General features: G+C 42.0%; 1 protein-coding gene across 3 annotated transcripts in view; it reads right to left on the reverse strand.

The window, feature by feature from the left end:
• Positions 1–3,999: 3,999 nt before the first annotated feature.
• Positions 4,000–12,366, reverse strand: part of pias1 (protein inhibitor of activated STAT 1) — a 131,007-nt gene continuing 122,640 nt past the window's right edge. For all 3 annotated transcript variants that reach the window (XM_033050383.1, XM_033050385.1, XM_033050384.1), the window contains 3 exons: positions 12,038–12,177; positions 9,704–9,741; positions 4,000–7,118 (listed from right to left, as the gene is read on the reverse strand). In XM_033050383.1, the coding sequence (XP_032906274.1) occupies positions 6,813–7,118; positions 9,704–9,741; positions 12,038–12,177 (484 nt within the window). In that variant the 3' untranslated portion in view covers positions 4,000–6,812. The remainder of the gene's footprint in view (positions 7,119–9,703; positions 9,742–12,037; positions 12,178–12,366) is intronic.

Raw genomic sequence — 12,366 nt, forward strand, 5'->3', positions numbered from 1 at the left:
TGCTCGACTCATCTGCATCCAACTTCCAGAGGAAAACAGAGCAAGTCAGGAAGTTGATGTTGGCTCAATGGAAGATTCATTCACTTCTGAATTAAGCCTTACTTGAGCTGAAAGTCTAAAGCCCCCCGTGCTGTCTTGAGAATGCCTCAGGGCTCTCAGCTTGAATGGAAAAACACAGATCTAATTTGAAAAATGGGGGGTGTGTCCTTTATATCTTTCCAACATTTATTCTTCAACCAATTACTAATGATCCAGTCATATCACATTGATTTTCATGAGAGCTCTCTCTAACGATCGGTCACATTGTAGCCCTATATACAGTGCAGAATATTCCCCTGGGAGTCATAGCGTATGGAGAAGTCACGATGGGGTTATGGGAATGTTAGTCAGTTTGCCGTCCGCTTGCAGAGGATAAATGAGATGCTTAGCAACCGAGAGTTGTTACTTAGTTTTAAAGAATCCAGTCCCCAAAAGCATTTCCAGCATCTTCTGTATTTTAAAGCCAACGCCTTCATAATTATTGGCAAAAGCACAACTTCCTTTAAGATGTCATGGGCACGTTGGCGAGGAAGTTGCTTTGAATTTGTTATGGGTGCATACAAATTACCAAGGCACTGAGGTTATGTTCGTAAATCAAAAACAAAAATTGCAGATGCCGGTAATGCTTCATTAATGCAGGAAGCGGGTAAGGCAGTGTCATACTGTGCAAACAGGCCTTTCGGCTCAACTTGCCAACACCGACCAACATGTCCCACTACACTAGTCCCACATGCCGCCGCCGCCGCCCCCCCCCCCCCCCCCCCCCCCAACGGGTCAATTACAGCGGGCGGGGGAGGTTGAATGGGATAAAGGGCATCTCCGATGGGAGTAGGACAAGGTTGCTGTGGTGTTAAACTATTGATGACGTTATCAGGTTGAGAACCAGCTAACTTCTTCAGTTTAATGTCATCGACAGCTTATCACCACGGCAACCCTGGCCTCTCCCTCTCAGAGATTCCCCTTGTCCTACTCAGTTACCTCCACCACTACAACTAAATACTAACTTGCTTTCACTCTTTCCCAGTTCTAAAGCCAAAATTAATTCACCCCAATGCGAATTAAATCAAAAATAATCAGCAAAAGACGGGAGAATTTGACCACTCCTATTCTATGTGCTTCCGTGAGATGGCAAAAGGTGGCAGTCCTGTCTTTGTCCCAACATCCTGCATAAGAAGCAGGCCATTGGGTGGAGCAAAGGATGAGATGTTCTTTCTCCTGCTCTAAAAATAGACGAGGGACCAGAAGGCAAGAGTCAGCTATTTTAAGCACTGAATGTTTGCATGCACACAGCGCTGGGGCCTCTGCAATAGACTGCTGTGAGATGTACCAGCTGCGTTGCACAGATCCATCAGAGGCTTCTCTTCCCTTGCTATTAATGCCAGTCTCACCTCCTGCCAGGAACCTTGCTGAACGACAGCAGTTGCAACTCAGACTGATCACTTTGACCTTTCTACTGATCATAAATATAGAGATCTGTTCTCAAAAGGGTTGGGCAATCACTCTTCTTCTTGAGACAGCCCCTCACGGTTGGTTTAATGGGGTTTAAGGTGGTCGATGAGACCATTGCCTGGAATGCCGTTACCCCTGATCCCCATCTCATAAAGTAACCATTGCTAGTGCAGAACCATGGCTGACAGCAGCACTTGGGGACCGCTGAGAGTGCACTGAATTCTCAAAGCCACCAGCTTTTAGGTAAGGTATCATGGTAAACTGCACGCAAAGCTGCAATTTAGTTAAAAGGTTGAACAACAAGCATCTGAACTTTTAAGCAACTCTTGTTATGTAATTACACGATCACAATTAAATCCAGCAGCGTGGAATTCAGGAGAAACGCCCTCAGACAGAAAGTAATGGGAATGGTTGGGAGGATGATCATGATATCCAGAAAGCTGGAAAAACACAGGGAGCCGGGATTTGAAGGACATGAAGACTAACACGTTGACAGAAGGCTCACATGAAGCATGAATATCGGTATTGGGTCAATTGGGCTGAATTGCCAGGCTTTATGCTGTATATTGTTTCAACCAACATTCCTCCAATGACCGAAAACCATTTTCTGTAAACGGGATCATGCCATGTAGACGTGGGGTTGTTGATGAATCTGAGGATTATCTTGCTAGTTTCCTGTATTCAAATATTTTCTGCAAGAGATAATCTTACCTCGAATTTTTGAACAGGTGACAAACACAATTGACCTGGGCAATAAGGTAGACCAAGTCAACATAGCCTTTAGAAAGGCTTTGGTAAAGTCCACAATGGCAAGCCAGCCTGGAAGATTAGATTATAGAGTCGCAGATATATACAACACAGAACCAAGCCTTAGGTCCACCTTGTCCATGTCAACTAAACTGTCATACTGGGCTAGTCCCATTTGTGTGCATTTTGGCCCACAGCCCTCCAAACCTTTGTTACCTTTTTAAAATCATAATTGAATCTGGCAACTCATTCTAGATATGGACTACCCTCCGAGTGAAAAGGTTGCCGGAGGCTCCTTGTAAAGCTCTCATCTTAAGCTAATGCCATCTTGTTTTAGAATCAACTCTGGGGAAAACGGTGAGCATTTACTCTATTCAATAATGGCTTGGAACACTTGCCTGAGTGTGCATCACATTTGCATATTGCATGCAAGTCTAACTGCAGTTAAAACATTACAAACCATGTTCAAGAACATGCTTTTAGCTGCTTTTACCTGTAAGGCTATCGACCCTTTGTGTCAAACCCCTCAATAACTCCCTCCCCCCCACCCAAAAATCAATTGCACGTCAAATTAACAACTGATCCAACGAGAAAACATTTGTGAAACGGTGTCCAACTTCCTCCCACTGTGTGAGCAAGTGTTTTCCCCAGCTACCTCTGCAAGCCCTGGCTCTGTCGAACAATTCCACTACGCCCTAGACACCATATCTTGGGATGATCATTTCCTCAAAGTATTATCACAACTTTAAACAAATTATTGAATTGGTTGGAGATTCTTCTAATCCCTTACCTGGCAAAACAAATTTAAAGCAAACCACACAATCCAGTAAAGGTTAGAAGACCAATCTTCCACTTCCTCGAGTCCATCAACTTACACTTCCTTTGGTTTACTTAATAACAAGGTGCGATTGACAAAGACTCATAGAACATCGATCAGCACAGCAGGCTCTTCAGCCCACAATGTCTGTGTGAACATGCTGCCAAGTTCAACTCATCTCCTCTGCTTGCATATAATCCATATCCCTCCATTGCTTGCATATCTATGTGCCTCTTGCATGCCTCTCATTTCATAATTTGACAATCTGTCATCAATAAAAGAGGCAATTTCCAAGTCTTGAAGATTAGTGCACAAGGATTACACCTTAATACCCTGAAGAAATCACCAGGCTTTCCAACTCAAATAAAGTGGGAAGCTTAGCATGATTTAAAATGAAATCTTGTCAAGTAAAATATGCATTATGTGATTGGAGAAACAATACATGAAGAGTATAATAAGGCTGGATATAACTATAATTGTGCCCGATAGCAACAGAAGGCATAAGGAATCACGTCAATGCATTTCCCCAGTGACTAAAGCCACACAGATAATTCTACTAATTGTTGATGTTTTCCATTTTACAGCTTCATTTAAGGCCAATCAGAAATCCAAAAACATGAGTGTTTCGGCTCACTTCATGCAAAGAAAACCACATGTTAATAAACCTCACTGGTATCAAGCCAAGATGAGTCAACTTCCTTTCCAGTTTCTGCAAAGCCTGATAGCTGGGGCCTATCAACACTACCAGTGACATCACTAGTTTTGTTCTTAAATACTTAAGGACAAATAGCAAAGGATAAGATAATCTTAAATCACCTATTTTCTCCTAGTGGTCTTCTCCCTCGGCATAAGATTCCAGGAATCATTAACTGGTTCAAGATGCTTTTGATGGAGCTTGAGAATAAGAGCAAAACAAGGAGGTTGGAAAGGAAACGAGCCAACTCCACTACTGGGAACTTTCTGCTGCTTTATTACATCTAAAAGATCTCTACATTAACAGGTAACATTCATTAAGTAAACAATTCTTTTCCAATGCATGAAATAAATATTTTCACGTGGTACTTTATACAAACTGACACTGGTCTACTATACTCAATTATTTTTTAAAAAGCCATTTCTCTGGTTTGGCATGCGGTCGCAGAAGCCAGCACTCTGAAAGATTTAAGGCAGTAAAAGTATCAGAATTATCTTTGACACCCTCAAAGAAGTGATGAACAGAATTTACAAATTTGCAGAAGAGCGGAGTTTCCATGCTTGGAGAATCTGGTTTACAATGACACTTTGTGCAAATGAAATAGACTCTCAATACTGCAAATTCTAGAACAACCTACCATACCAAACAGTAGGTGAGCAATGTGTACAAGCCAGGCTTACTCTTTAAAATTCTCTTCACTTGTCAAAATGCAACCAATAGTCTGAAAGATCCAGCTGTGTTCAGACATAGATAACTCTGCCAGACACAAGCACCACTCAAATCCAAGTATTGATTTCCAATGAATGCCTCAATTCAACCCTATTTGAAAACGGGGTTCACAAAACGTGGAAAATACGGCGGACAAAATCCTGCTGAAAACATGAAACATCTCCCCAGCGGCTAGTGAGCCTCATGCCATTTAGTGACCTACTTTCAATAAACCAGTCAATTCCTCCCTCCCCCCCCCCCACACTATAATTTTCAATGAGTTGTAAAACAAGTAGTCCGAGGACAAGGGAGCAGATACTGAAAACCTGAAGATTTACAATTTTATAATCTGAAGATTTTGCAAAAAAACAGCTGAGATAGGCCAATTGCTGCTATTCTCTGCAAAGTTTTCTGGAATTCTTTCATTACCCAACGTTTACTCCTTTTGGTTATAGCTTGTTCTATACCATCCTTGCTCTCCCACTTGCTGTTATATGATTGCACAAAGCTCATCACCTTCCAGTGGCCACCAGTCTTTCCTAGATCTTCTTTTGAATAGGCTGCAGGTTGTTGGATATAGGGGTGAGCGGAAGTAAGATGTTGTAAACGGACGTAATCCTGACTTGTCCACTTCACATACAGGTCAATGGACTTTCATCAGGACGAGCAACACCAACAATAGTGTCCCGTTCACTTCATGAGATGGACCCATAGCAGAAGCGTCCATGTCGCGGGGCTGGGAACTGGAAGTATCCTGAGCTAATTCTACTAACACCATCATCTACTGCAACAAGTGATGGCTCCCACTGATTGTCGCCGGAAGCTTGTGTCCTTTTCATGACGGACGATGACAGCGATGTCAACATTTGAAACATGGAAGATGGACACGAAAGAAGAAGACTTCATGAGATGCTCTGCCCAACTATAACTGCCCACAAAGCCAGGTTGAGATCAGTTGATAGGGCAGACAGGAAATTCAGAAGGCGATATTTTTGAAGTTCATGGGTCAAATTAGCACTGGGTAGTTTTCACCATCTTTCAAACTAGTGGAACTACTGCATAAAACCTCCCAGTGCACTTGGAATTGAACTTGTGGACCAACATATAACAGCAAAACAGGTGAAGGCTGTGAAAAATATTTACTTTCTTTAGTACACTAAACTGTGTGCACACACCAACTATTTGTTTGAGAATTCTGTTTGTTTCAAGGATCTGAGAGACAGTCACACTCCAAACAGAGAATATGGACCATTCATTGAGGGGGGGAAAAAAACAATTTGGTTGGTTGCTTCCACGCTTGGCAAAGATCATAATGCACTGAACAAGCAACAGACTAAGGAAACGTGAATGAAAACAAAGCTGAGGGTCACATGAGTGGCAGTGTGGTTAGTTGGGGCGATGTATCAGTACACCAAAAGTACCCAAATTCTGGCATCCCCGTTTCAACTGGGAGCATGCAGTGGAAACTGGTGCTTTGCCAAACAGGGCACTTGAAATACAGGGATAAATTCCACACCCAATCTGGCATTTTCTTAGCAAGCTGGCTGTAATATGACAATGCCCAGTGAGCAAACAGTGCACGTGTATGAAATGAGGTTTTTTTTTTAAAAAGAGAAAAATAACAGGTATACAAACTGGAGGCATTCTACAGTTAGAGCTTTTCAGGGAAACAGGAAAATAAGAGGTTCAACAAAAGGATACATTTTCTCCCTTATTACAATTCCTTAATGCTTGAAAAATGCTACTTTATAAAACGGAAGATGTGGAATTTGTGAAGGGGTCGTCCACAAACTTCACCACCACCCTCCCCAAAGGTGAAAAACTGTACGGTACTGAGCATTCCCCAAAGCTACTTCCTGCAAACGCAGAGGGAATGATGAGGAACAGTCAAGATACTTTACATAACTTAAAGAATAATAAAATTATTTGCACAAAAAAGGAAAATATCGTTGTCAATCATTGACATTTCAGTTCTTTCCAAAAGAAATATTCTACAGTGAAGTACAATGAAAATTTTCTAAGTCAAATAATGTCAACTGTGGAAGTAATGCCATCGAACAATACAAAAAGGAATATCACGAAACAGACAAATACATCGTAAAAACTCTGCTTTCACAAAGTAAACTGAAATAACCTTAAAAGACAGACAGTCTTGAATTTATATACAAAAGTTAACTGAAAATATAGTATTTTGTTCTCTGTACATGGTGTCTTTTTATAATTTTTTTTTTGTTTATTTAAAAAAAGGGCCTCTACACTTCTAAATTTATTTTAAAAGGTGAAACAAACCAGACTTTTTCCTTCTTTATTTCCCCCTCCCAGACCCACCACAAAAAAAGTTAGCCATTATTTCAAATGTCAGTCCAATGAAATAACATCTGGTATGGTGCCAAAAATGGTGCCATTTTCCACACCGCTCCGGGTCGCCCCGGGATGTCCGAGATTTTCCCGCAAGCTGCTGGAGGAGACGAGGCTGCTGTTGCTCCCGCTGCTGCTGCCGTTGGTCACCGCCAGCGTGTTGGCAGGCGCCGAGTTTGGTTGTTCCAGGAACATTTGCGAAGAGCTGTACGGAAAGAATCGATTGAGCGAGGAGTGAATGAGGTCCTGATCCTCTGAAGCGCTCGCTGCTGCGGCTGCTGCGGCAAGGAGGGAGGTGCTGTAATGCTGCAGTGGAGGCAAGAAAACAAGGGTGGAACATTAACGGCAATTTAATGTCAGACAATCGGTTGATTCATTTACTCGGTCATCTGACTCGCCCCAATTAATTAACATGCAAAACTATTCAAAATATTGACATAATTTTGACATCTGCATAAAAAGGCAGCTTTGTTAAATGAAGCTGATTAAATATCTTTAACGCATCCAAAAGATTAATGAACCAGTTATTTAACTTAAAATGAAACTCGCATCTGCTGCAGATTGGCTTTCAATTTTGCTCTGCAAATGTTTACGATTATTTCACTGTGGATTTACAAGTGTTCTTCAAACCTCATTGACCTCTCAGGATAAGTGACGTCGGCTATTATCATTTTCTTAATATCGCTGGAGGTGGTTTTTAGTGATGTAGGCTGAACCCGGAATTCAATATTTGGACACATTACTGTGAATCAGCACTGGTTTGCCTTAGGCCACCCAAGCTCCATGCACTAGTCTATTTTACACTAGTCTAAACGGGTTATTTCAGTACACTATGTACTGAGCCACTGATAGATACCAAGGGAGATCCCGTTTCAATTGAGTGTCCATGCCAGCCAGATTTAGGACAGTGGTCATTCACATGAGTGACCCAGAGAGATTTTGAAGGGGATCTGATCAGTGAAAGAAAAGGAAGATGGTTGTGGTCATCGGAGACCAACCATTACAGCCCTGGAGACTGCTGAAGGAGTTTCTCAGACATGCTTCACAGGGCTGACCATCATCAGCCCCTAATCAATAAACCCTCTATACATCAATTCACAATTGGTCATGAGACCACATTAGATTCTATACACAAATCCTCAGCGATGAAGCCCTGGTCATTCCCTCTTCTCCCCTCCCCCATCATGCAAGAAGTGTGAAAACACACACCTCCAGATGCAGGGACAGTTTGGCCCTGCTGTTATCAGGCAACTGAACCATCCCATAAACAACAAGACAGCGGTCCTGACCTCCCATCTACCTCATTGGAGACCCTCGGACTATCTTTAATTGGACTTTATCTTGCACTAAACGCGATTATCTTTATCCTGTGGCAGTACACTGTGGACATCTTGATTGTAACCATGTATAGTCTTTGCACTGACTGGATAACACACAACAAAAATGTTTTTCACTATATCTCAGTAGACGTGACAATGAACTAAACTAAAAAACCCCATCCATGCCTGCATGCATGACCCCAGGCAATATGTAGGCATGCTTTGAGACGAGGCAAATAATAACTGTGACATAAAAGAGTCAGAAATAACCATCTCTAAAGTCTGTCATCTAACCTCAATGTTCAATTATCATTACGGAAGTGCAGGGATTACCTATCCCTGCAATTATCATTACCTATAACCTGGGGTTCGATAGCTTCATACTGTGGCTACAGATTGGCAGTTGGGTATCCAGTAACCAGATTCCTGACACTTCAAGGCTTTTCTACCATCCATATGCGGTGCAATCTACAAAATGCATTCCCGTCACTCAGCAACCATATGCCAAAAGTAATTCCCAAGCCCCAGCACGGTGGCGCAGCAATGGAGTTGCAGCCTAACAGCGCCAGAGACCCAGATTCGATCCTGACTATGGTCTGTACAAAGTTTGTACGTTCTCCCCGTGTCCGCGTGGGTCTGGTTTCCTCCCACACTTCAAAGACGCGCAGGTTTGTAAGTTAATTGGCTTCTGTAAATTGTCCCTTGTGTGTCGGATAGAATGAGTAATCATCGGTCACCGTGGACTCGGTGGACAGACTGGCCCGTTTCCACGCTGTATCTCTAAACTAAACTAATTTTTCATCCTCTACCAGAGGGTCTACATAATCAACTCCCTCCCGAACAGCATTAGGGGAGAACCTCCCCCAGAAGAGCTGCTGCTTTAAGAGCTGCTGCTCACAAAGAGACACAAAATGCAGGAGTAACTCAGCAGGTCAGGCAGCATCTGTAGAATATGGATAGGTGACATTTCAGGCCAAGACCCTTCATCAGTCTCTCGACCCGAAACACCACCTATCCATGTTCTCCAGATTAGTCAGGTCTCCTAATCAACTTTTGTTTCTACATACTTCAAACATAGTGCAATATTATTTGAATCTAACTTGTTTTGAAATGTTGGGCTGCATATGGAAGTGCCTAGATTTATACATAGAAAATAGGTGCAGGAGTAGGCTATTCAGCCCTTCGAGCCTGTACCGCCATTCAATATGATCATAGCTGATCATCCAACTCAGTATCCTGTACCCTCCTTCTCTCCATACCCCCTGATCCCTTTAGCCACAAGGGCCACATCTAACTCCCTATTAAATATAGCCAATGAACTGGCCTCAACTACCTTCTGTGGCAGAGAATTCCACAGATTCACCACTCTCTGTGTGAAAAATGTTTTTCTCATCTCGGTCCTAAAAGACTTCCCCCTTATCCTGAGATGTCCTTATAAAATTTCTCATTAATAAAATGTCTACGATAAACTTAAACAAATCAAAATCTGCTGAAGCCTATGAGAAATCATTGATCAATTTATGATTAAAATAAGGTTTCAATGGCAAAAGTGCTTATTGGCATGTTACATACCTGATTGTCCCCTTGCAGGAAGGGAAATAGATCTAAACCTGTTCAAAGAAAGGAAAATATTAGAAAAAACAAGTCAAATGTGCACAAACTTGAATAAATGTGGACACCAGGTTTCATTGGTATTCAAACGGCATCACCATTAATCAGAGAACATGATCAAGTAACTACGCTGTTCAGGTCCAATTGCAAGAGAGCAACCCACAAAACACAGCCACATGTTTACTGTGCTCTTGTTACTGGGATTATGAGTAGGAAGGAACTGCAGTTGCTGGTTTAAACTGAAGATAGACACAAACAGGAGTAACTCAGTGGGACAGTCAGCATCTCTGGAGAGAAGGAAAGGGTGATGTTTCGGGTCGAGACCCTTCTTCAGACTGGTTAGGGATTAGAGATTACGAGATGGTTTTTGGCAACAAAATTTTGGAGCAGGTTAACAATTTCAATTGAAGTGAGAGAACAAAAACCATATTGGAAAATTAAAAAAAGTTATTTACTAAGTAGTTTGAAAATTACAATGTTTAGCATTTATGTAACTTGATGCAGATTGATAGGACTTTGGCTAGGCCACATTTGGAGTATTGCCTGAGGTTCTGGTCGCCCTATTACAGGAAGGATGCAAAGTCTTTGGATGTTTACCATAATGATTTCTGGATTCTGGGGTATTAACTACAGGGAGAGGTTGGATAGATGTGGACTGTTTTCTCTGGTATGCCAGTTTGCAGGGAGACCTGATAGAGGTAAATAGCATTATGAGAGGCATAGATAGGGTAGACAATCAGAACCTTTTTCCCAGGATGGAAAAAATATATACTGGAGGGCAAGATTCAAGAGAGTTTATTGTCATGTGTCCCAGATAGGACAATGAAATTCATGCTTTGCTTCAGCACAACAGAATATACTACAGAACAGATCAGTGTGTCCATATACCATTATATAAATATACACACACATGAATAAATAAACAGATAAAGTGCAAATAAACAGATAATGGGCTATTAATGTTCAGAGTTTTGTTTGAGTTGAGTTTAATAGCCTGATGGCTGTGGGGAAGTAGCTATTCCTGAACCTGGACATTGCAGTCTTCAGGCTCCTGTACCTTCTACCTGAAGGTAGCGGGGAGATGAGTGTGTGGCCAGGATGGTGTGGGTCCTTGATGATGCTGTAGGCCTTTGAGGCAGCGACTGCGATAGATCCCCTCGATGGTAGGTAGGTCAGAGCAGATGATGGACTGGGCATTGTTTACTACTTTTTGCAGTCTTTTCCGCTCCTGGGCATAGCTTTAAGGTGAGAGGAGCTAAGTTTAAAGATGATGTGTGGGGCAAGTTTTTTTTACAGAGGATGTCGAGTACCTGGTTGTGCTGCTAGGAGTGTGGTTGAGGCAGATACGTTGTTTGGGCATTTAAGAAACTTTTGGATAGGACGATGGATATGCAGGGAATAGAGGGATATGGGTTATGTGTAGGTAGATAAGAGATGCATCATTTTCAGCAGACATTACTGGGCCGAACAGCCTGCTCGTGCTGTACTGTTCTATGTATCAGTAACATTATACACAATATATTGTTGGCATGGGCAGCACAGCGGTAGAGTTGCTAACTTACCGCGCCGGAGACCCGGGTTCGATCCTGACTATGGTTGCTTATCTGTAGAGTTTGTACCTTCTCCCCATGACCTGCGTGGGTTTTCTCCGGGAAGCTCCGGTTTCCTCCCACACTCCAGAGACGTACAGGTTTGAGGTTAATTGGCTTGATATAATTGTAAAATTATAGGATGGCGTTGGTGTCCGGGGATCACTGGTTGGTGCAGACTTGGTGGGTCGAAGGGCCCGTTTCCGTGCTGTATCTCTAAACTAAACTAAATATGGTGTTGGTTAACAATACAGCATCTGGGAAAGGGATTGGGTCATTTTTGGGGTGCAGGCCATAGTCATAGATGAATGTCCATATGACTAATCATTGTGCCAAGCTTATGAAGAAGTCAAATAGTTTTCCAACACCTAATGATGCACTGAGAGTGAGGTAAGGCAGCCACTGAGAACTACTTAAGTGAGCTAAATTGTTAATGGCTTTAGGGGAGGGAGAAATGAGAACCGAATGGAACATCGGACACCTACATTTTATGACTTAAAACAAAATATTTCAAAGAATCACACCAACATTCAAACAAAAATGATTTTGTTCCTTTGTTGGCTTCAATAAAAATAAAAATTTAAGTTGCACAGAGACGTCAATAAAATGGAGCACTTTCTGAGCAGACATTCATTCCATTATTGATTTTTCATTAAATGCTGTTAATTTGTTCAACAACAATCACACCTTGCTACAAGCAGCTTACCTTGTAATTCATAGGGCAGCGTTGGTAAATGGTAAGAATGACGGTAGTCTTGAAAAGGAGCAGAAATAAAGTTTGTGTCCAGAGTAGGTATGCTGGGAGTTCTCGTGACTGGTGATGTCTGATGGTGCAGATTTAAAACCCTACATGAAAGAAAGCCGAAAATCAAGGTCAATTTATACAAAAGACCAAACAAGACTGATGAAATAGGTTAAATAACAAACACTGAACAGTACAGGAACGGGACCTTTAGCCCACAATGTTTGTGGCGAATATGATTCCATGTTAAACTGATCTCATCTGCCTGTACACGATCCAAATCCCACTATTCC

Source organism: Amblyraja radiata, chromosome 34 (genome assembly GCF_010909765.2).
Source record: "Amblyraja radiata isolate CabotCenter1 chromosome 34, sAmbRad1.1.pri, whole genome shotgun sequence".
NCBI lineage: Eukaryota > Metazoa > Chordata > Chondrichthyes > Rajiformes > Rajidae > Amblyraja > Amblyraja radiata.